Source organism: Drosophila miranda (genome assembly GCF_003369915.1).
Source record: "Drosophila miranda strain MSH22 chromosome Y unlocalized genomic scaffold, D.miranda_PacBio2.1 Contig_Y2_pilon, whole genome shotgun sequence".
Classification (NCBI taxonomy): domain Eukaryota; kingdom Metazoa; phylum Arthropoda; class Insecta; order Diptera; family Drosophilidae; genus Drosophila; species Drosophila miranda.
This window is the reverse complement of record NW_022881614.1, coordinates 406686-433002: the sequence shown is the minus strand read 5'-3', so window position 1 is coordinate 433002 and position 26317 is coordinate 406686. Positions and strand designations below refer to the sequence as shown.

Here is a 26317-nt window from a genome sequence, read left to right as displayed (position 1 = left end):
TATCAGTCCAATGACTCAATTACAATTTACAATTATTTGCAAAACAAATTGGTATCAGTCCAATGTGCCAGACAACGCTCAAAGCGGAATTGGTAAAAAAAAGAGAGCAGAGTGGAGAGCGGTTATAGCGAGCGAGAGCTACTAAACAGAGAGCGCTATTGCTCAGAAATTTTAAAGAGTGAGAGAGAAAGAACAGTTACTGAAGTTTCGGTGATAGCGAGAGAGTGATAAAACAACAAAAGCTACCAGACGAGAGCGGACTGCAATGCAATACTCACTCACTGCAACAACACAAACACAAGCCGACGCCGAAAAATAAAAAGTTAAATAATGTTTTAACACAAATCAAAAGGCATGCACTCGCGTAAATGAATAGGTTTCCAGATTGTTGTCTGGTTAGAAAGTATAATTAGAATTTAGTTACGAAAACACCGGCTGTTTATTCAAAACAAAAGGAAAAAATGCGGAGCGCAAAACAAAAACACGTCTGATCACTACGAAAGATAATCGGAAGTTTTCTCCTGTCTCATATTTCCATTAAGCTGCAGATTTAATTAGCCTTGGTCCGAATGGGCGCGGCCGCAATTACCGACTCACTTAGACAGATTTGGCGGAGAAACACGTCTGATCACTACGAAAGATAATCGGAAGTTTTCTCCTGTCTCATAATTCCATTAAGCTGCAGATTTAATTAGCCTTGGTCCGAATGGGCGCGGCCGCAATTACCGACTCACTTAGACAGATCCCAACTCCAACCTGCAGCCTAATCAAAGTGGCCGCCAGGCAGGCAGTTGACTTTCACTTTCATTTCTGTTGTTTTCTTTTCTTTTGGGCCAGGCCAGGACAGGGCGGACGTGGAGGTGGAAGTGGCGGTGGAGCCAACGGAGCATGTCATGATGGCAAATTTGAACCCAGGATAGCTATACGATTTTATTAGCGGAAATTGTCATGAGCTGTTCACAATTTTGTAGGCCTCGTTGTGACATCTTTGGCAGAGAGACCAGAGACCTCGTCCCATAATAATCATCATCATCTTCGTCATCTTCTCTCTCTCTCTCTCTCTCTCTCTCTCTCTCTCTATCGCTTTTACGAGTATGTGGCTCTCCTCCCTCGATATACATAAATGTAGTATGTAGTGCTCGCACGAGCAGCAATGGCAGTACCAGTGGCAGATTTGCTGACTGCTTGGCTTGATTGCCATTAAATTATGTAAAAACTTTCGGGTAGTGGCCGCCGAAAATGGCGCAATATCACGCTCCGAGAGCGCGAAACTACGAGCAACTACGACGCGGCGGGGCACAGTGGCGAATTCCGCCGTTTCAGCTTGCTAAATTAATAACTTCTGAACAAATAGAGATAACTTCATGAAACAAACTGCATTTGAAAGAAAAATCTTTCAAAATTTTATCTGCTTAAGTACATTATGCTACAGTGTCTAAAAGCTTCACAATAATGGGTTAAAGTTGAACTTTGTTGCCGGTGCATATTTTCCAATGTAAAATGCTCAATTTCTATTTTTTATACCCGATACTCAAAATGAGTATTGGGGTATATTAGATTTGTGGTAAAAGTGGATGTGTGTAACGTCCAGAAGGAATCGTTTCCGACCCCATAAAGTATATATATTCTTGATCAGCATCAATAGCCGAGTCGATTGAGCCCTGTCTGTCTGTCCGTCTGTCCGTCTGTCCGTCCGTCCGTCTGTCCGTCCCCTTCAGCGCCTAGTGCTCAAAGACTATAAGAGCTAGAGCAACGATGTTTTGGATCCAGACTTCTGTGATATGTCACTGCTACAAAAATATTTCAAAACTTCGCCCCGCCCACTTCTGCCTCCACAAAGGACGAAAATCTGTGGCATCCACATTTTTAAAGATACGATAAAACCAAAAACGCAGAATCGTAGAGGATGACTATATGTTTTAGAATGTAAGATCTCAACCAGATCGTATAATTATTATAGCCAGAATCAAGAAAACAATTTCATTATTTCTCGCTCTGTCTCTCTCTAACACACAGGTTTCATGGTCGGTTTTGCCAATTGCAAAATATGAGTTCAAGGATCTCAGAACCTATAAGAGCCAGAGCAACTAAATTTGGTATCCACACTCCTGTGATATCGGACCTTGACCGTTTCGTGTCCAAATTTCGCCACACCACCTTCCGCCCCCGCAAAGGACGAAAATCTGGGGAATCCACAAATCTCAGAGACTATTAAAGCTAGAGTAACCAAATTTGGTATCCGCACTTCTGTTAGATCTCACTATAAAACGTATATCTCAGAATTTCGCCTCACCCCCTTCTGCCCCCACAAAGGACGAAAGTCTGTTGCATCCACAATATTGCAGATTCGAGAAAACTAAAAACGCAGAATCATAGATAATGACCATATCTATCAGACTGCTGAATCTGGATCAGATCGAATCAGTTTTATACCCAAAAGGAACAAATCAATTTGCACTGGCTACGCAGCGACGTCACGCTCAGACTGATTTTCTGTCTCTCTCGCACGCACTCTTTGTCGTGTCGTTTAATATTAGCGGCGTCTGCCGGAGGAGAGCCATACTGACTAAGTATCGGGTATAACTGTAGAGTTGCGGTGTCCGCAGCAACTCACAACGTTCCCCCTCGTTATTATGTCAAAGGGTGGTACCTACATATGTGTATATATTGAATTCATTTTTAGCGCAGCTCTATAGTCTTATTTTGACTTTTAAAGGATTCAGTTGCGTATAAGCAAACATCAGTGAATATAATTTTTATATAATTTAAGAATTTAATTTTCATTAAAATGGCTATGAAAAATACCAAGTTGTTCGAGATATTTAGAAATTCAAGCACCTCAAACGAATTTGTGGAAACTGTTCTTAATGAATTAAATTTAGTATCGGACAGCCCAGAGCAGCATACAAGTATAAGAAAGAAAATTATGTGTATACATATTCGTATTAAAAAGAAGTGGTTGACCTCACACCGTAAGGTAGAATCGTTTAATAGCAAATACGCAAGCTGGCTAATTGGAAACAGCTTGCTATATGATGGACCCTCCACGTCCACGGGACGAGCAATAGGAAGACCAACAAAAACCCTGGATAAGTGTTCAGATTAACCTAGAAAGCGAAAACTTGTAGATGCCATGTCATATAGATACGGATCATATAGTCATCCTCTACGATTCTGCGTTTTTGGCTTTATCGTATCTTTAAAAATGTGGATGCCACAGATTTTCGTCCTTTGTGGGGGCGGAAGTGGGCGGGGCGAAGTTTTGAAACATTTTTGTAGCAGTGACATATCACAGAAGTCTGGGTCCAAAACATCGTTGCTCTAGCTCTTATAGTCTTTGAGCACTAGGCGCTGAAGGGGACGGACAGACGGACGGACGGACGGACAGACGGACAGACAGACATGGCTCAATCGACTCGGCTATTGATGCTGATCAAGAATATATATACTTTATGGGGTCGGAAACGATTCCTTCTGGACGTTACACACATCCACTTTTACCACAAATCTAATATACCCCAATACTCATTTTGAGTATCGGGTATAAAAAGCAGGTTACAAAACCTGCTAAAAAAGACAGGTAATGGTAGAAATACTAGCCTGCATATTCATTCATAACCAACAACATATATTAGGTAGCACGAAATGGAAAATTATTCTAATATTGAGGGAACCTGAGCATATAGATTCATTAGTACCTACATTTTGAGCAGTTTTTCAACTTTGACTGGACTTTACAAAAATATTTACCCGAGATTTTGATTGTATATGTTCCTTGAACTATTTATTACCTAAGTCTAAAAACCCTTTCTGCGCTTCGTAGCCGTTTGGCTTCTATACCGATTTACCTGTCACAACCTCGCACGAAAAACGGTCAAAGTATGATTTTGTATGGGATTTAAGAGCTGTGATAGCCGTTTTTGAAGGTTTGATTTTTGAAAGCTCTGGAAAATTCTCCATTAAATGCGTATATTCATTGTATCCAAAGCGCTAAAAAAAATCTCCGACTTTTGCCACCTCTTTTCGTCGAAATTATTATTATTATTATTATTCCTTATTATTCCCCTCCTCCCTTCCCAACCCTCCCCTCCCCTTTACGATTATGTAATGTCTACTTACCAATCATTAACAGGGCGGCGGTGAAGTGCGTATTGGGGGGACCAGCCAGACCGGTGGCACCCAGAGCTGCACCGCCCAAAGCGCAGGCGACGCCGCCCAGGGCCACGACGGCGATGAGGGCACGCAGCGGAGGTCCTGCGAACCACTGGCCGCAACATCCCATAAATGTAGTATGTAGTGCTCGCACGAGCAGCAATGGCATTACTAGTGGCAGATTTGCTGACTGGTTGGCTTGATTGCCATTAAATTATGTAAAAACTTTCGGGTAGTGGCCGCCGAAAATGGCGCAATATCACGCTCCGAGAGCGCGAAACTACGAGCAACTACGACGCGGCGGCGCACAGTGGCGAATTCCGCCGTTTCAGCTTGCTAAATTAATAACTTCTGAACAAATAGAGATAACTTCATGAAACAAACTGCATTTGAAAGAAAAATCTTTCAAAATTTTATCTGCTTAAGTACATTATGCTACAGTGTCTAAAAGCTTCACAATAATGGGTTAAAGTTGAACTTTGTTGCCGGTGCATATTTTCCAATGTAAAATGCTCAATTTCCATTTTTTATACCCGATACTCAAAATGAGTATTGGGGTATATTAGATTTGTGGTAAAAGTGGATGTGTGTAACGTCCAGAAGGAATCGTTTCCGACCCCATAAAGTATATATATTCTTGATCAGCATCAATAGCCGAGTCGATTGAGCCCTGTCTGTCTGTCCGTCTGTCCGTCCGTCCGTCTGTCCGTCCCCTTCAGCGCCTAGTGCTCAAAGACTATAAGAGCTAGAGCAACGATGTTTTGGATCCAGACTTCTGTGATATGTCACTGCTACAAAAATATTTCAAAACTTCGCCCCGCCCACTTCCGCCTCCACAAAGGACGAAAATCTGTGGCATCCACATTTTTAAAGATACGATAAAACCAAAAACGCAGAATCGTAGAGGATGACTATATGTTTTAGAATGTAAGATCTCAACCAGATCGTATAATTATTATAGCCAGAATCAAGAAAACAATTTCATTATTTCTCGCTCTGTCTCTCTCTAACACACAGGTTTCATGTTCGGTTTTGCCAATTGCAAAATATGAGTTCAAGGATCTCAGAACCTATAAGAGCCAGAGCAACTAAATTTGGTATCCACACTCCTGTGATATCGGACCTTGACCGTTTCGTGTCCAAATTTCGCCACACCACCTTCCGCCCCCGCAAAGGACGAAAATCTGGGGAATCCACAAATCTCAGAGACTATTAAAGCTAGAGTAACCAAATTTGGTATCCGCACTTCTGTTAGATCTCACTATAAAACGTATATCTCAGAATTTCGCCTCACCCCCTTCTGCCCCCACAAAGGACGAAAGTCTGTTGCATCCACAATATTGCAGATTCGAGAAAACTAAAAACGCAGAATCAAAGATAATGACCATATCTATCAGACTGCTGAATCTGGATCAGATCGGATCAGTTTTATACCCAAAAGGAACAAATCAATTTGCACTGGCTACGCAGCGACGTCACGCTCAGACTGATTTTCTGTCTCTCTCGCACGCACTCTTTGTCGTGTCGTTTAATATTAGCGGCGTCTGCCGGAGGAGAGACATACTGACTAAGTATCGGGTATAACTGTAGAGTTGCGGTGTCCGCAGCAACTCACAACGTTCCCCCTCGTTATTATGTCAAAGGGTGGTACCTACATATGTGTATATATTGAATTCATTTTTAGCGCAGCTCTATAGTCTTATTTTGACTTTTAAAGGATTCAGTTGCGTATAAGCAAACATCAGTGAATATAATTTTTATATAATTTAAGAATTTAATTTTCATTAAAATGGCTATGAAAAATACCAAGTTGTTCGAGATATTTATAAATTCAAGCACCTCAAACGAATTTGTGGAAACTGTTCTTAATGAATTAAATTTAGTATCGGACAGCCCAGAGCAGCATACAAGTATAAGAAAGAAAATTATGTGTATACATATTCGTATTAAAAAGAAGTGGTTGACCTCACACCGTAAGGTAGAATCGTTTAATAGCAAATACGCAAGCTGGCTAATTGGAAACAGCTTGCTATATGATGGACCCTCCACGTCCACGGGACGAGCAATAGGAAGACCAACAAAAACCCTGGATAAGTGTTCAGATTAACCTAGAAAGCGAAAACTTGTAGATGCCATGTCATATAGATACGGATCATATAGTCATCCTCTACGATTCTGCGTTTTTGGCTTTATCGTATCTTTAAAAATGTGGATGCCACAGATTTTCGTCCTTTGTGGGGGCGGAAGTGGGCGGGGCGAAGTTTTGAAACATTTTTGTAGCAGTGACATATCACAGAAGTCTGGATCCAAAACATCGTTGCTCTAGCTCTTATAGTCTTTGAGCACTAGGCGCTGAAGGGGACGGACAGACGGACGGACGGACGGACAGACGGACAGACAGACATGGCTCAATCGACTCGGCTATTGATGCTGATCAAGAATATATATACTTTATGGGGTCGGAAACGATTCCTTCTGGACGTTACACACATCCACTTTTACCACAAATCTAATATACCCCAATACTCATTTTGAGTATCGGGTATAAAAAGCAGGTTACAAAACCTGCTAAAAAAGACAGGTAATGGTAGAAATACTAGCCTGCATATTCATTCATAACCAACAACATATATTAGGTAGCACGAAATGGAAAATTATTCTAATATTGAGTGTACCTGAGCATATAGATTCATTAGTACCTACATTTTGAGCAGTTTTTCAACTTTGACTGGACTTTACAAAAATATTTACCCGAGATTTTGATTGTATATGTTCCTTGAACTATTTATTACCTAAGTCTAAAAACCCTTTCTGCGCTTCGTAGCCGTTTGGCTTCTATACCGATTTACCTGTCACAACCTCGCACGAAAAACGGTCAAAGTATGATTTTGTATGGGATTTAAGAGCTGTGATAGCCGTTTTTGAAGGTTTGATTTTTGAAAGCTCTGGAAAATTCTCCATTAAATGCGTATATTCATTGTATCCAAAGCGCTAAAAAAAATCTCCGACTTTTGCCACCTCTTTTCGTCGGAATTATTATTATTATTATTATTCCTTATTATTCCCCTCCTCCCTTCCCAACCCTCCCCTCCCCTTTACGATTATGTAATGTCTACTTACCAATCATTAACAGGGCGGCGGTGAAGTGCGTATTGGGGGGACCAGCCAGACCGGTGGCACCCAGAGCTGCACCGCCCAAAGCGCAGGCGACGCCGCCCAGGGCCACGACGGCGATGAGGGCACGCAGCGGAGGTCCTGCGAACCACTGGCCGCAACATCCCTTCCCGGAGCGCTCCGAGGTAGATCTGCAAACAGAGAGAATTGTAGAGTTAATGCACAAGATTCGCAGCTGGCAAATGTAAGAATGCTGGACAGGAAAAAGGAAAATGGGAATTTTTATTGCGCAGGTGGGCTATTGATGCTAATCAAGAATATATATACTTTATGGGGTCGGAAACGATTCCTTCTGGACGTTACACACATCCACTTTTACCACAAATCTAATATACCCCAATACTCATTTTGAGTATCGGGTATAATTATTTACGGCTGAGGCTGATTGAACAATTGCTTGAATGAGTGAGTGAATGATTGAGTGCATGAGTGAGTGAAGGCTCAGGCCTTCTAAGCCTTCGATATATGTACGACTGCCCGCCCCTGAGCTACTTGGAACAGACAGATATGTACATACATTGCCACACTTACAGCCACAGCCAGAAGCTACATATACATACATACATACTAGATGTGGATCAGAGAACGGCTTTGGGTGATTGCAAGAACGTGCAATGAAATGCATGAAAGGCCCCCGAATAAACTCTCTTTGCGTCGAGCACAAACGATCGCTGCTGATTTTAAATCGCTGATTTTAAATCGCCGATGGCTTTGGAGCGGCACAGTGGGACCTTTGGCCGTCTCAGCTTGCTAAATTAGTTAGTTAGTCAATAAATATTTGCACACTGAAAAAATGTTAAACTTTGAGTGCTTATATCTCCTAAACTAAAACTATCTTGAAAATTCGATTGGAAAATTCTCTATTAGATGCGTACATTAAATTTATCTAAAGCACTTATACAATTTTTTGACAATTTCGGCTGAGTCCCCACTGTGCCGCGCCAAAGACATCAGCGACCACGCTGCCCTACGGTAGGAATCGTAGATGCTGCGGAGACCGCAACTCTACATTTATACCCGATACTAAGCTAGTATGGCTCTCCTCCGGCAGACGCCGCTAATATTAAACGACACGACAACGAGTGCGTGCGAGAGAGACAGAAAATCAGTCTGAGCGTGACGTCGGGCGCTGCGTAGCCAGTGCAAATTGATTTGTTCCTTTTGGCTATAAAAATTATCTGATCTGGTCCAGATTCAGCAATCTGATAGATATGGTCGTTATCTACGATTCTGCGTTTTTAGTTTTCTCAAATGTGCAATATTGTGGATGCAACAGATTTTCGTCCTTTGTGGGGCGGAAGGGGGTGGGGCGAAATTTGGACACGAAACGGTCAAGGTCCGATATCCCAGGAGTGTGGATACCAAATTTGGTTGCTCTGGCTCTTATAGGTTCTGAGATCCTTGAACTCATATTTTGCAATTGGCAAAACCGACCATGAAACCTGTGTGTTAGAGAGAGACAGAGCGAGAAAGAATGAAATTGTTTTCTTGATTCTGGCTATAATAATTATACGATCTGGTTGAGATTTTACATTCTAAAACATATAGTCATCCTCTACGATTCTGCGTTTTTGGTTTTATCGTATCTTTAAAAATGTGGATGCCACAGATTTTCGTCCTTTGTGGGGGCGGAAGTGGGCGGGGCGAAGTTTTGAAATATTTTTGTAGCAGTGACATATCACAGAAGTCTGGATCCAAAACATCGTTGCTCTAGCTCTTATAGTCTTTGAGCACTAGGCGCTGAAGGGGACGGACAGACGGACGGACGGACGGACAGACGGACAGACGGACAGACAGACATGGCTCAATCGACTCGGCTATTGATGCTGATCAAGAATATATATACTTTATGGGTCGGAAACGATTCCTTCTGGACGTTACACACATCCACTTTTACCACAAATCTAATATACCCCAATACTCATTTTGAGTATCGGGTATAAAAATGGAGTAATTGTTGTTAAACATACAGGTATGTTGGATATACCTGTAGTCAAATTCCAAGCATACAGTTTAGATGCTAGGAACAAAAATAATTATCGATTATGGCATGAGAGGTTGGGGCATATAAGCAATGCAAAATTGCTTGAAATAAAGTATAATAATTTATTTAATGACAGTAATCTTCTTGTTAATTTAAAAATATCAGATGAAGTTTGTGAGTCATGTAAATGGGAAACAGGCTAGGTTGCCATTTAAGCAATCTAAAGATAAAAGTTATATAAAACGACCCTTGTTTGTAATATATTCAGATGTATGTGGCCCCATTAAACCAGTTACACTAGACGATAAAAATTATTTTGTGATCTTCGTAGATCAATTTACACATTATTGTGTAACCTATTTGTTAAAATATAAATAAGATGTATTCAATGTATTTAAAGATTTTGTAGCAAAGAGCAAGGCTCATTTTAATTTCAAGATTGTCAATTTGTACATTGACAACGGTAGAGAATACCTGTCGAATGAAATGCGTGAGTTCTGCGTTAATAAAGGAATAAGTTATCATTTGACAGTGCCACATACACCTCAGTTGAATGGTGATTCGGAGCGAATGATAAGAACCATTACAGAGAAAGCTCGTGCTATGGTAAATGGTGCAAAATTAGACAAAAGTTTTTGGGGTGAAGCTGTGCTAACTGCAACATATCTAATCAACAGAATTCCAAGCAAAGCACTTGGTGATTGTAAAATGTGCTTATATGAGCTGTGGCACAATAGAAAGCCCAATTTAAAGTTTTTAAGAGTGTTCGGTTCAACCGTGTATGTGCACAACAAAATTAAAAAAGGTAAATTTGATGAAAAATCATTCAAAGCTATCTTGATAGGGTATGAACAAAATGGACTCAAATTGTGGGATGTCATTAAAGGAAAAGTTATTGTTGCAAGAGATGTTGTCGTAGACGAGACTAATATGCTTTATTCTAGAGAAGTAAAATTTGAAACAGATTTCACGAAAGAGAGTAAGGAAAGAAGTCAACAAGAATTCCTGAATGAGAGTAAGGAATCTGATCAGCTTAATTTCCCGAATGATAGTACGGAATGTGGAATCCTGAATGAGAGTAAGGAATGTGATCAGTTTTATTTCCCGAATGATAGTACGGAATGTGGAATCCTGAATGAGAGTAAGGAATGTGATCAGTTTAATTTCCCGAATGAAAGTACCGAATGTGAAATCCTGAATGAAAGTAAGGAATGCGAAAAGCTGAATTTTCCGAATGAAAGTAGGAAAAGAAAAACTGAATTCCTGAATGATAGTAAGGAATTATATATCCCGAATGAGAGTAAGGATTGTGAAAAAGCTGATCAGCCAGATAATTGTCGTGAAGAAAATAAGGATACTAATATAATTAGTAGAAAAAGTGAGAGGTTAAAGTCTAAGCCGAAGGTGTCTTATAAAGAACATGATAAAAGCTTTAACAAATTTATATTAAATGCCCATATAATGTTTGATGAAGTTCCAAATTCTTTTGATGAAATAAATTTTAGGCCAAAATATATTTGAGTCAAGCTGCATATGTAAAAAGAATTTTAAATAAATTTAACATGGATAGTTGAAATTTAGTCAGTACTCCATTACTATATAAACTAAATTATGAGTTACTTAACTCAGATGAAGACTGCAATGCTCCATGTCGTAACCTTATTGGCTGTTTAATGTACATAATGCTGTGTACACGACCAGATTTAGCTGCCGCTGTAAATATCTTGAGTAGATATAGTAGCAAGAACAATGTTGAGTTATGGCAATGTTTGAAAAGGGTTATTAGATATTTAAAGGGAACTATTGATATGAAGCTTATATTTAAAAAGAATACATCATTTTAAAATACATTAGTTGGCTATGTAGACTCCGATTGGGGTAGTAATGAGATTGATAGAAAAAGTACAACGGGTTATTTGTTTAAAATGTTCGATTCCAATTTAATTTATTGGAATACAAAAAGACAGAATTCAGTGGCAGCTTCATCAACTGAAGCTGAATATATGGCCCTATTTGAAGCTATTCTCTGTAAGAGAAGCTTTATGGCTAAAGTCTCTTCTAAATAGTATTAATCTTAAACTCGACAGACCCATTAAAATTTATGAAGACAACCAAGGCTGTATTAGCATTGCAAATAATCCCTCATGTCATAAAAGAGCAAAGCATATTGATATAAAATATCATTTTTCAAGAGAACAGATAGAAACTAATGAGATTTCTCTTGAGTATATTAATACAGACAACCAACTTGCTGACATCTTCACGAAGCCACTACCTGCTGGAAGATTTGCGGAAGTGCGGAACAAATTAGGACTACTACAAGAAGAATGATTCCAATTTAAGGAAAACATGAACATGATGCTTTATTAACGAATTTATTACATTAATTCATATTTAATTTATTTTTTTTTTTGATTTGAACCAAAAGAACCAATGAATTGTTAAAGTAATTTAATTTTATGTTAATCTAATTTTAAAGTGATCTGATCGGGTTTTTCTGGGTTTTCCCCGTATCCTTAGAGCAAATGCTAGATCACATAACATGTCCCAGAATGCACACCAACCACATTAGAATAACAATTGAATGTTACCTTTTTGATTTAATGATGAAAACATTTTTTTTTATTTTTATGATTTCGATGATTAATGTTATTTTTGAGGGGGGCGTGTTGGAATACGCCTATTCCCACATTCAAATAATAACATTAAATACTATTAAATAATACTATCGATATATTAAGTATTATTATGTAAAGTTAGTCTGGTCACACTTGAAGTGTCCACTTCCTCTTTCCTTTCTGATCTCAAATCGAATGTACGTGGTACCGGTGTTGCAGTGAAAAAGTAATCAAGAAATACATAAATAATCTTTAAAGAAAAATATACATAACTTGGTACTGTCATTCGCTTACTAATTGTCATAGCTAGTTATCCAATACTCACCAAGAACGGCAAAGTGCACCCCGATGCGGAAGTGCATTTGTCAAACCCGCCGACCCAGCAATACGGGCCTATAAAAAGACGGCGACGAGAACCAAAGAGCAACTTACGCAGAAACCCGGCTCACAGTACGGTCGTGATACCAAGACTTACGCAGAGATCCGGCTAACAGTACGGTCGTGGTACCAAAACTTACGCAGTGACTCGACCCGGAGTACAGACGCGGTACCCGGAACTCACCAGAAGACATCGGCGCACAATTTAAAATAAGTTCATTTAAACCGCCAAGAAATACAATAAAGTGTCGAATTATTAAGGTAAAAACACCCGATTGCGTAAGTTTACCCCAATTAGCCGAGGCACCGACGCCGCCCCGCCCCGAGTCCATACAGTCGTTTCGCACACACGACGAGCGGCGCCCATTCTAGCCCTGATCCACCTCTCTACGACAGGCCGCCCCCCTGACGCCGCCCTTAAGGTTCCATCACATTTCTACAAATTTCTTGTGGATTGACCCCTGGACGGGACTGAGCTTACCTCAGCCTGAAATAGGTACATCACAAGTGGCGCCCGAGCAGGGACCCAAGGGAACGTCAGCGAGGGTTCGTGGAATAAAACCCCACGGCCACTAGAGAAGAACGAAAGAAAACGACTCAAAGAAAACCCCGACCTCGCACAATACCAACGGCAAGAGTTGCGCAACGAGCAGACGAAAGCGCGACACAGCGACTGAGGTACGGGAACGGTGCCGTCACCCCAAGAAGAAATTCGAAGCGTCGGCCGCGAAGCTCGACACAGTGCCCTAGTGAAGGAAAAGCGCAAGCCCAGCGAAACAGCCAACTCGAGTAACAATCGAAGCGATGGAATCCCATACAGAGGAACAGCCCAGTGGGTATAACCCCGGCTGGATACACAAACGCCGCCGAGAGGAGCTGGAGTCCTTCGCGGAGGAATTCGGGTTCAGCCGCGAGGGTAACGTGGAAGATTTGCGGAGAAATTTCGCCGAACTAGTCGCCGGGCCCCTCGAACACGATGCCTGGGTCAGGTTGGCAGAGCTCGAGCGGCAGTACGCCAGATCGCCAGGACGAGCCAGATCGCCCCAGCCCGACATCTCAGCACTAACGGAGAAGCGAAAGACGGACCCCAAACTCAGCCTACAAGTTACAGGAGTCATGGAGGGCAAAGCCAGCACCTCACCGACATCGATAACCGTCGAAGATCTACCAATGCCCCCGCCCCCGGAGCCAAGGCCTTCGCCCATGATGTTGCCGACAGCAGGAGGAAATGGCCCCACAGATGGTCATTTTTACAGGCACGCCGCACAGATGGCGGAACGGGGGAAGTGGGGAATCCAGTTCGACGGGCAGGACGTCCCGCTGTCGTTTGTCGAACTACTGGAAGAGCGTGCCCTCTCGTACGGGGTAGACATGAACTACGTGCCGCGAGCCATGGCAGAGCTCCTCACCGACCGAGCCAACCGTTGGTTCCGCACCAGCCGACTCCAGAGCGCCTCGTGGGCCGATTTTCGCCAGGAATTCCTAGCCTTTTTCCTGCCTCCCCGGTACTTCGAGCAATTGGAAGACCAGATCAGGGAAACAAGCAAACAAGCGGTGGGCGAACCATTCAAGGACTTCGTCATCGAGCTCCGGTTGCTCATGCACCACGCCGGGTACGACGAAGCCAAGGAACTTAGCCGGATCTATGACAACACCCTCCCGGCGTACCAGCTGTACGTACGAAGGCACGAACTGAGAAGTCTGACGCAATTAACAAGGTTGGCCACAGAGTTCGAGAGTATCCAGGAACGAAACGTACCAGCGACCCTCATCCCCCTCGACAACCACCCAGGTACACGCGGCCAACGGCACAACAAAACGAAAGCGGGACGAATCGGGCCCGATTCCGAAAGCCTCACTGGAACACCTCGGAACCCGCAAGGAAGCCGCACCAGGTCGGCGCTCCAGCACAGGAAACGGCACATAGAATGATCACCACCCCCATCGCCAACCCACGCGCAGCCTGTCGACGCTGCGGAGAAGCTGGACATGTTTCTCGCGACTGCATCAACCCATCGATCCTCTTCTGTTGGGAATGCGGCAGGCGCGGAACGCGCACCGTGGGCTGTTGCCGCCGGGACCCGTCGGGAAACGACTCGCGTCCCCAGCTGACACGGGAACAGCCGGGCACGACGCTTCCTCAGACAACCAACTAAGAAACCCGCTACAAGTACACGACGGCCGGATAATGGCGAGAGTGACCATCGGAGGACGGCGCGCGGAAGCCACCGTCGACACTGTGGCGTCCCGAAGCTTCATCAACTCCAACCTCGCCCGCAAACTCGGCCGCGACAACGACCTGCGAGCCGCAGGCGTCCCGATACGCCTAGCAGACGGCTCGGCCCGCGAGATAACTCAGATCTTGCTAGCGCGCGTCAAACTAGACGAACAAGAGATACAGATGCCACTCTTGGTACTACCCAATATGGTAGAGCAGGCCATCATAGGGATGGATTTCCTGTGCGCCATTGAAACCACAATACAATGTGGCGCCACACGCCTCCAGCTCCAAGGCTGCCAACGCCCCATCCCAAACACGCCGATTATCACCGCAAGCCAAGTACACGCCCCCGGACCCACGAACTCGAGACCTCCGCCGCCAATGAATTCCCCGCCGCGACACGAGACAAGAGCACAAGGAACAAGGAACACAGAACCCACGGCCACGACGAAGCACACTAGCCCCAGGCCCACTCCGAGAAAACCAAAACTAAGCAAAGCCACGAAGAGAGCGAGCCGGTCTCGCGAGGGCACCGACGCGGTTCCACCAACGAAGGGAAAAGAACCCAGGACGCCCCTCCAGAAGACAACCCGGCCCCAGCAACGGCAGCCGCCACGCAGCAGCCAGGCGCTGGAGGTACCACCTCCGACCGCCACCCTGGCCCTCGAACGCGTCGACGCGAAAACGACCCCTACGACACCGACCGACCCGCTACTCCCGCGTCCTCTCAGGAAGGAACCGGGAAAGGCGATCACTGCCACGCGAGGCACCCATCGGAACCCCGACGCACCTGGAGCCGACGCACCATCGATCGTCCCCGACATCATGGAACGCCTCCCGGGCAACACCTCGTACGGCGCCGGCATGCGGCCCAGCACCACGCCTGGAGCCATGTCAGTGAACCTCACCGCCCAAACTAGCCGTCGGTCAAACGCTACGATCGCCATCGAGACCCGCACGTTCGTACATCACGCTGAGTACAACGTCGCGCAAGCACCCCCCAGGACACACACGAGCCCCCTACTCATGATCGAGGCGCCCGCCATCGTCGACAGCATAAGCGAACACACTCGCGAAGTCGAACCACCAAGCGCATTCGACACAACAATCCTCCCCGAGAACCCCGACCACACTTGCGACCCTGGAATCGACGACCCACCCGAGGACGATTCGGAACGAATCTCCGACCCATGGCCTCCCGACATCGCGCCGAAAATACGGAAATTCCTAGACGAGGAACTGCCAACACTCGCAGGCATCCGAGGGACGACGGGCCTAACGGAACACACTATCGTCATGAGGGACAACCGACCCATAAAACAACGGTACTACCCGAAAAATCCAGCCATGCGGCGGATCATCGATGAACAGGTCGACCAACTGATAGCTGAGGACCTAATCGAACCATCCCGGAGCCCCCACAGCGCGCCAATCGTCCTGGTCCGCAAAAAGGACGGGAGATGGCGCATGTGTGTATATTATCGACAGCTAAACGAGCGTTCCATCCCGGACGCGTACCCGCTACCCAGGATCAACTACTTACTAGAGCGACTCCGAAATGCCCACTTCATCACGACCCTCGACCTGAAAAACGGATATTGGCAGATACCAATGGCCCGCGACAGCCGGAAAGCCACGGCATTCACGATACCCGGCCGAGGATTATACCAATGGAAAGTAATGCCTTGCGGTTTACACTCCGCGGGAGCCACGTTTCAACGGACCCTCGACGCCGTCATCGGCGCAGACATGGAACCATTCGCGTTCGCATATCTCGACGACATCGTCATCGTCGGGAAAAGCTTCCAGGAACACCTGAACAACGTAAAAGAAGTTTTCGCACGACTGCGAAAGGCAAACCTACGGGTCAACACGGACAAGTGTGCCTTCTTCCAGCGCCGGATAAAATACCTGGGCCACGTGATCAGCGATCCACACGGACCCCGACAAAATCGCAGCCGTAAAGGATCTGAGGCCGCCGACCAACCTGAAGGAGCTACGACAATGCGTAGGCGTGGCCGGGTGATACCGCAGATTTGTCCCAAACTTTGCCACCGTAGTCCAACCAATGTCACTGCTGCTGAAGAAAGGGAAAGCATGGACATGGGGTCAAGAACAACAAGACGCCTTCGACGAGCTGAAAACACTGCTCACCACCGCGCCGGTACTCGCCTGCCCAGACTTTAACGTCAAATTTTCCCTGCAGACGGACGCAAGCAACCTTGGAGTAGGCGCGGTCCTCACCCAAGAGATCGAAGGGAAAGAGCGGGTCATCGCATACGTCAGTCGACGCCTCAACAAGGCAGAAGAAAACTACTCGGCCACCGACGAGGAATGCCTCGCCGAAGGCTACCGATTCGACGTCATCACCGATCATCTCGCACTAAAGTGGCTGAATACCCTCGAGAGCCCTTACGGTAGAGAAGCAAGATGGGCGCTCGAACTACAGCAATACCAATACGACGTGCACTATCGGGCCGGCAACCAGAACGTAGTCGCAGACGCACTGTCAAGACAACCACTGGAGACCCTCTCCCGCATTGAGGAAGACGACACACCATGCACCTGGCTTAAACAAAGGATCCAACAAGTCCCAGACGAACGCCAGAAGTACCCAGACTACACGTACGAAAATGGGCAGCTATACCGCTACCTAGGACACGGAGCCGACGACGACGACCACATACCGTGGAAACTATGCGTGCCCAAAAACGGCCGGACGAGAGTACTCCGCGAATGCCACGACGAACCAACGGCAGGACACCTTGGCGTCCGAAAACCCATCCTGAGGACAACACAACGATACTACTGCCCAGGACTACACAGAGACGTGCGACGGTACGTGCAGGGCTGTGTAAGCTGTCAGAAGTTCAAAGCCACGCAGCGCAAGGCCGTGGGCAGGATGCTCACACGTAAAGCTGAAGAACCCTCGCCACCCTGTGTGCCGACTTCGTCGGACCATTACCACGGTCCAAGCACGGGAACACCATCTTACTGGTATTCTTCGACACTTTCTCCAAGTGGGTCGAACTGGTACCCCTCAAGAAACAGCGAACCTCGAACGAGCCTTCAGAGAACGAATACTGAGCAGCTTCGGCGTGCCAAAACTATTCGTCTGCGACAACGGAACCCAGTTCACCAGCCGATCGTTTAGAACATTCATGCGAAGCGCAGGCGTGGAGCTGCAACACACAGCCCCATATTGCCCCCAGGAAAACCCGACGGAGAGAGCCAATCGGACTGTGAAAACGATGATCGCCCAGTTCGTCGACGACCACCAGAATACATGGGACGAGCTCCTACCCGAGATGACATTGGCGATCAACTCCAGCGTCTCCGAGACGACCGGATTCAGCCCCGCCTTCCTCCTGCAAGGAAGAGAGCCCCGACTTCCCGGGACAGGAAGTACGCCAGAGGCGGCCACCAGCAAAGCGACGAGGCTGAAAGAAGTATTCGCCATCGTCCGGAACAACATCCAGAGAGCCAGTCAAGAACAAGGGAGACATTACAACCTCCGCCGGCGACTATGGCGCCCCGCCGTCGGATCACTGATACTACTACGCCAACACCACCTCTCAAACGCCGCCGAGGGCTTTGCGGCAAAGCTGGCCCGAAGTTCGACGGCCCCTACCGGGTCAAGAGTTTTCCATCACCAAACATCGCCAATTTACAACACTGCGAAAGCCGGAAACACAAAACCGCAAATATCAACGACCTGAGAGAGTTCCACGATCACGAGTCCGAAGAACCCACTGACCTACTCGAGAATGCTGACATCCACGAAGAAAGCAACGAGACCTCAACCCGGCGCCCCAACCACGGCGCCACTGAGTCAGAGAAACCCGGGACACCCGGCCAAAAGACAACACCGGCAAAAAAAAACGAGCCGGATGGCATAATACCGCCGAGAATGCAAGCGCAGCGAACCGCGCGACCACCAATTAATCGAACAGCGCTGACGCCAGCGAGAGAAGTAACGTAACGTTCACGACCGCGCGCCCCACAAATCCGCTGACGAAGCGAAGGGAACGAGGAAACCCCAACGCAGACCACAGAAGAAACCACAAGAGCCCGACCCGCGAGTCCTCGTAACTCTCGCCGGGGAAGAAAGGGGAGGGTGGAACGAACCTAAAAGGTTTCGATACAATCCGTCCACCGCCCGATAATGAGCGCGTCGCAAGCAACCAACAATCAACACGCGCCAACTCTAGAACGCTGACCAAAGACATCAGGTCACACGAGCTTTCCCCCACTCCAAGCCAAGCCATCGGCCGAGTGCGGCCTTCCGGGATCATCGACGGAGGAAAGTCGGCGCCGCCAAAATCTGCGCCGACCCAGCAATACGGGCCTATAAAAAGACGGCGACGAGAACCAAAGAGCAACTTACGCAGAAACCCGGCTCACAGTACGGTCGTGATACCAAGACTTACGCAGAGATCCGGCTCACAGTACGGTCGTGGTACCAAAACTTACGCAGAGACTCGACCCGGAGTACAGACGCGGTACCCGGAACTCACCAGAAGACATCGGCGCACAATTTAAAATAAGTTCATTTAAACCGCCAAGAAATACAATAAAGTGTCGAATTATTAAGGTAAAAACACCCGATTGCGTAAGTTTACCCCAATTAGCCGAGGCACCGACGCCGCCCCGCCCCGAGTCCATACAGTCGTTTCGCACACACGACGAGCGGCGCCCATTCTAGCCCTGATCCACCTCTCTACGACAGGCCGCCCCCCTGACGCCGCCCTTAAGGTTCCATCACATTTCTACAAATTTCTTGTGGATTGACCCCTGGACGGGACTGAGCTTACCTCAGCCTGAAATAGGTACATCACAAACTTGTGCTTTCTTTATAAATAATTTTATTTTAACCCAACCTCAAATTTGGTTCGGACAAAATTGGCCACAGCAATTTGGTGTAAGCAGCTGACGCATTCCGATTTGGTTATCGGAACGTTGGCAAGTAATAAATTTTTGCGTATAACAGCACAAATGTGCATGTAACAGCTCAGACTGTGCTTGTAACATGCGCATAACAGAACATCTGGGTGAGCACAGCTGTTTCCCGCCCAATTTAATTCGGACTTCAAAATGTAGGTGCAGCAAATTAATTTTTTATTTCAAAATTACCGCTTTGTTCTTTATATCCAGGGGAAAGCATAAATCATCTCTTCAAGATGAAATCCTGGTGGGTTTTATGAAAGACAACCCGGACTTGGCAAAAGGATTTGTGAAGGGCGACCGAGTTGTTGTCGATGCCAAGTGGGCAGAGCTTTGCGGCGCTCTCAATGCTGTTGGGCCGCCAATCAAGGACGCATTGGGTTGGAAAAAGGTATGTGTTGCACAACAAAAGGTAGCACACTACTATATTCAATTCTACAATTTCAGGTTTGGGCAGATTGGAAAACAAACATCCGCAAGAAGATGGCGAAAAACAAATCAGAAACTCGAGCTACAGGTGGAGGGCCCTTCGCTCAGCAATCGCTTGGGGAATTGGAGGAGGAATGTGGCCTCTACGAAATGGTGGAAGGAGTAGGTGGGCCAGCGTATGGACTTCCCCCCCCGTACGACCAAGGAGGCCGACACTGGGTTAAGTGCGTGATGGAAGACCCCATTGAGGAGGAACCCTCAGAGAAGGACGAACCCTCAGAGAAGGAGGAGCCCATGCCGAAGCGCCGTCGAACTAGACCAGCGCAGACCATGGACCTCAACAATCTCTGCGCTGCTCAGCTGGATGAAATGTCGGCAATTTCCAAGAAAATTTCGGAACATTTCGAACGAATGGAATCGTTAGAGAAGGAGAAGCTCGAGGTCCAAAAGGCGCTTGTAGACAAATTTAGCCAAATTTTGGACAAATTTGCGAAATAATTAGTTTCCTATTAGTTTTTTTGTGAAACTTAGCTTTATTAGTTATAAAGAATATCGAATGACATAAAGAAGAAAACATGAAACATTTTGCATTTTAATAAGGAATGGCCTGAGCTATTTCATCGCGTATAGATGATCCATTATTTTCAGTGTCGTCGAATTCATTTTCAGTGTCTAGAGGGTCGTCAAATCGAACATCCTCCTCGATTAAGACATTACGTCTTCTACAAATACATACAGCATACATACAAATACACAGCATACATTTATAATTTGGCAACAAAATATTGGTGGGTAATTTAAAGTGCATTGCAAGCAACGGAAACGGCTTTTGAGGACTCCAATGGTGCGTTCTATAATATTTCGTGCTCCAGTATGCTTTATGTTGAATCTTTGCTGATAGGTGGCTACCTCCGCGCTCCTATAAGGAGTCAGAACAAAACTCTCTAGAGCGTAGCCCGAATCAGCCAAAACAAACCCATTAATGGTCGTGGATAAATATTCCCTAGCAGGGGAGTGATTCCAAATGAAGGAGTCATGGCAGGAACCAGGGTGCGTGGCATCAATAGCAATTATCTCCATGTTGTAGTTACACAACACCATGGCATTCATGCTATAAAATCCTTTCCTATTATAGAACACGGAGTGGTTTTCTACAGGCTTTAGTATTCTGATGTGAGTTCCATCCACACAGGCACCAATTCGAGGCAACTTAAAGTTCCGATAGAAATATTCATATGATTGTTGCAATTGATGATTATTCATCTGCAACGAAATGAACTCAACAACGAAATGTGAAGAATCTTTCCAAATGTACTGCGTCCAATGTTTATATGGTGGTCTTTGGCAACTGCCCACTGGTAGCAGCCAGTGGCGAGATATCGCATTACTGAAGCCAATTACGTAGAGGGAGATAACTTCTTGGTAACACCTAAGTGGGGATGAACTTTCTCCAAAATCATTTTGAAAGTTTTTTTGTCGATCCGAAATGACTTCACAAATCTGAAAGCTTTACCATTAGCAATTTAATTTTCAATACGCATGCTGTTACTCACAGTTCGTCAGACATGTTAAATACACAAGTGTTGCATCTAAGATGTCTAGATATTCTTAGATCACGTAATTTCTGCAATCGTTTTGCTTCAAAACAAGCAATTGAAAAAATAAAAGGCATTTTAATCACGCTGTATTTTTACAAAGCAGAACCCAGCCGATTAGCTGCTTGCCAAATAGCACCTAATTCTTGGCCCTCAGCCGCTTATTTTGTTTGTTACTTATGTCTATGTCACTCATTTGTTTGTTAAAGCTTTGCGCTTGCTTGCCCTGCTAAACGCTCTCTGCCAGCTCGCTCTTCGCTATCTCCGCTTTGCGTCTGCCTGCCAACGTCGGCCGAGCGAAGCTGCGCTTAGCGATCGGAGCGGCAATGTAAAGGGCAGGCAAGCCACACTTGCAATTTGGATGTCACGCATTAAAGAACATATCGTAATTTTATTTCTGCGCCGAGTTTTATTTAATTCGAAATAATTAGTCGGCCGATTGGGGATAAAAAACATTATCTCCACATAAAATTTGCCAGGTCAGCTGTTTTTGTTTGCCAGAAACGATGAAAAAAGAAACATATCGATAAAAAAACGAGGGGGAACGTTGTGAGTTGCTGCGTACACCGCAACTATACAGTTATACCCGATACTAAGTCAGTATGGCTCTCCTGCGGCAGACGCCGCTAATATTGAACCACACGACAAAGAGTGCGTGCGAGAGAGACAGAAAATCAGTCTGAGCGTGACGTCGGGCGCTGCGTGGCCACTGCAAATTGATTTCTTGCTACAAAAATGATCCGATATGATCCAGATTCAGCAATCTGATAGATATAGTCATTATCTATGATTCTGCATTTTTAGTTTTCTCGAATGTGCAATATTGTGGATGCAACAGATTTTCGAGCTTTGTGGGGGCGGAAGGGGGTGGGGCGAAATTCTGAGATATACGTTTTATAGTGAGACCTAACAGAAGTGCGGATACCAAATTTGGTTACTCTAGCCTTAATAGTCTCTGAGATTTGTGGATGCCCCAGATTTTCGTCCTTTGCGGGGGCGAAAGGGGGTGTGGCGAAATTTGGACACGAACCGGTCAAGGTCCGATATCACAGGAGTGTGGATACCAAATTTGGTTGCTCTGGCTCTTATAGGTTCTGAGATCCTTGAACTCATATTTTGCAATTGGCAAAACCGACCATGAAACCTGTGTGTTAGAGAGAGACAGAGCGAGAAAGAATGAAATTGTTTTCTTGATTCTGGCTATAATAATTATACGATCTGGTTGAGATTTTACACTCTAGAACATATAGTCATCCTCTACGATTCTGCATTTTTGGTTTTATCGTATCTTTAAAAATGTGGATGCCACAGATTTTCGTCCTTTGTGGGGGCGGAAGTGGGCGGGCAAAGTTTTGAAATACTTTTGTAGCAGTGACATATCACAGATGTCTGGATCCAAAACATCGTTGCTCTAGCTCTTATAGTCTTTGAGCACTAGGCGCTGAAGGGGACGGACGGACGGACGGATGGACGGACGGACGGACGGACGGACGGACGGACGGACAGACGGACGGACGGACGGACGGACGGACGGACGGACAGACGGACAGACGGACAGACAGACAGGGCTCAATCGACTCGGCTATTGATTCTGATCAAGAATATATATACTTTATGGGGTCGGAAACGATTCCTTCTGGACGTTACACACATCCACTTTTACCACAAATCTAATATACCCCAATACTCATTTTGAGTATCGGGTATAAAAAATATGTGAAAACTGGAGCACCTTAAAACGAAAACGAAACGTTTTGGCTGAAAACGTAATCCGCAAAAGTAAATGAAAAACGGAGCCTGCCTGATAGAAACACCCACACAGATGGTGGTGGAGAAAGAGAGAAGGGGAACAAAAGGAGAGCTGCATAATGTGGCAGCAGGGAACAAGTGCCAAACATCGTGACGACAAATACAACGCCAACGAGAAGGAGAACTGGAGTACCGACACTGCGTTCGAGTCTGAGGCATTTCCAATTTCAGATCCGTTTCTAATTTCTGGCTTTCATGTGGCACAGCCACACTCATCCAAAAAGGCAGCCAGAGAGGCTGCCAATGCAGCAATGGAGTCAGAGTCAGTCAGCATCCGGGTTGGCAATTACTTTTACATGTTGCCGCCGCAGTGGCAGTGGCACAGTGGCGGAGGCATCGACAAGAGCAGCCAGACCCGCAGCCAGTATGGCGCGCACTGCACTGCACAGATACGGATACATGACACGTACACATGCAACGCGCTTAAGTGGCTGCGTCATTAGGCTGCAAGAGAGCTGGTTGATGTTTCTGCTTCTGCTGTCGCAATGGCAGCATCTCCCATCCGAAGAGGCGATGGGATTGTGTCCTCTGTATCTGTATCTGTGTATCGTATACGTATCCATAAATTAATCTCTTAAATTGCTCATTAGATCATCATGAGGTTTGCTGCTCATTCATTCATGGCACCCCCGACCCACAACCAAAAAAAAGGAACGAGGGGAAACGTTCTGATTTGAGGCTGCGACCGCAACTCTACATTTATACTCGATACTTAGTCAGTATGGCTCTCCTCCGGCAGACGGCGCTGGCATTGAACGAAAAAGAGTGCGTGCGAGAGAGACAGAAAATCAGTCTGAAATTGTCGTCAGGCGCTCCGTAGCCACTGCAAATTGATTTGTTCTTTTGGTTTTAGTAATGATCCGATCTGATTCAGATGGGTAGACATGGTAGACATTCTCCATGAGAGGGCGTTTTTAATTTTCCAGTATCTTCAAAATTTTTGATGTTTTGAAATACCCTTGTAACAGTGGCATACCACAGAAGTCTGGATACAAAATGTCGTTGTACCCTCGACTCGAGCGCCGGAGCTCTGCTCTGGAGGGTTCTCTCTCTGTTGGGTGTCTCCGTAGCGTCCAGTATGCTCCGTGCAACCGACGAGTACCGCGCACTACATATAATCATGCCACCCAGCAGTAGCTACAAAAGCAACAACTTTGTGTTTCGTTGGCTGCCACATAATGTAGGTCACTTCTGTTGCTGCCCCCCTCACTGCCACTTCCACTCCCCCACCCCTTCTGCTGCTGCTGCTGAAACTGTAATCCAGCGATTTCCCTCGAATTCTATGCGCTTTTAATATCGCGCGGTGGCAACTTCAAGTGATTTTATTTAGCACCCAATATTCCACACCTCCCTCCTTTCCTCTCGCTCCTTGTCTTTGTGATCTAAGGATCCGGGGTGGACCTAGTTATGGGCGACACTGTACGGCGGCGTCGCTTTGGGGGCCTTTAAAGTTATATTTTTATTACGAGCAGAAGAAGCAGAAGCTGTGATGCGGGCACTGGCACTCCGCGTATCTGCTTTCATCACCCAAGAGATGTTATCGCCGAAAAGACTGTCATTAATTAGAATACATTAAGGGCCCGGTTACGGCAGAAAGCGCAGTGGCAGCTCTAAATATCACTGCGCCGAACAGCTCTAAATATCACTGCGCCTAACAGCACAGACGTTAACAGCACAAACATTAACAGCGCCGAGCAAAGGGTTAATCAGGGCGAACGTTAGCTATAGGCCAGGAAGAGGAAGAACGAAAAGAAAGGCAGCGGAAAAAGTTTACTGAAGCTCTAGCTCCCATAGTTTAACAACCCGCCCCGATATTGTAAGTGAACACCTGAATAAAACCAACTTGAAGAACAAACCACGGGAGGCCTATTGAACGCGGGAGGCTTATCAAACGTACGGCCCCAGATTTGGAGGCGTTGCCCGGCGCGGCAATATTCTAAAAAACTTTTCCTGCTCAACGGAGAGCAAGTCGAATAATCACGACCGACAGAAAGAAGATCGGCGTGCGACGCAGTCAGCTGCGTCACGAGGGATTCGACTTTGCAGGTGAGATATCCTCATACAGTTGGACAGAAAGGCCAATCTCTTACATTCGAGCGACACGAGGTTCGTGTATAACCACAAACCAGGACTGTACAAAAAAGACACCGGAGTAAAATGGACGGCGTCAAAGGTCAGAAGTCGGAATCTGGCTCTTCCCTGTGTGGATTAGGAGAAATATATGTGCCGGAAAAGATGCTTGGTGCGTGTTCTGAGACTGAGGGAGGTGCAAGGGAAACTCATCGCGTTAGGGATACATATATAGATGTGATCTCGGTCGCGCCAGCGGGGGCGGAGAGATGCTTTACAGCATCCCAGATAGCCACAAGACAAGTCATCAACAAGGATCTACCATGCTTTTCTGGAAACTCCGAGGAATGGCACATGTTCATAGTAAACTTCGAGCAATCTACAGAACGCTGCGGACTCAGCGATCAAGAGAATCTCATGAGGCTGCAAAAGTGCCTGAAAGGTGCCGCTTTGGAAGCAGTACGAGGAAAATGAATGATGCCCGCAACAGTTCGACTAGCCATCGAGACTTTTCGAATGCTATATGGCCGACCAGAGGCCATATATCACACCCTACAAACGAAGCTAAGAATGGAGCCGTCCGTGAAATCGAGCAGCATCGAAAGCCTAGTGCGCCTGGCGCTGTCGGTGCAAAACTATCGCGCTACTGTTGACGCGATAGGACTGTCCGCCTATCTGAACGACCCAATGTTACTTCGCGACCCTGTGGAGAAACTCCCATTCGACTTGAAACTGGAATGGGCCAGACAAAGCGCTGGACTTCCGAGGGTAAACATCGCTGTTTTCGACGATTGGCTATTCCGAGTCGCATCATGCGCAAGCACCGTGATGCCAGTAGCACCCGAGAAAGAAGTCTGCACGAAGGAGAAGAACCCAAGAGTCCGGTTTATGGTGCACAATGATAGCAGCGCACAACCGCCCTGCCGTAGGTGCAATGGGGCCC

The 26317-nt window shown here is 46.0% G+C and overlaps 1 protein-coding gene, 1 long non-coding RNA gene and 1 pseudogene across 2 annotated transcripts; 1 reads left to right on the top strand and 2 right to left on the bottom strand.

Annotated features, from left to right (window-relative positions):
* LOC117192304 overlaps nt 1-26317 on the bottom strand; it is a 97023-nt pseudogene that overhangs the window by 30248 nt on the left and 40458 nt on the right.
* Nucleotides 19455-20474, top strand: LOC117192305. Its single transcript, XM_033396958.1, has 3 exons — nt 19455-19623; nt 19682-19862; nt 19919-20474. Coding segments are annotated over exons 1-3 (663 nt in total). The 5' UTR covers nt 19455-19621; the 3' UTR covers nt 20399-20474.
* On the bottom strand, nt 21143-21614 carry LOC117192307. Its single transcript, XR_004474282.1, has 2 exons — nt 21454-21614; nt 21143-21400 (listed from the first exon to the last, which is right to left on the bottom strand). It is a non-coding gene; the product is annotated as an uncharacterized LOC117192307 (long non-coding RNA).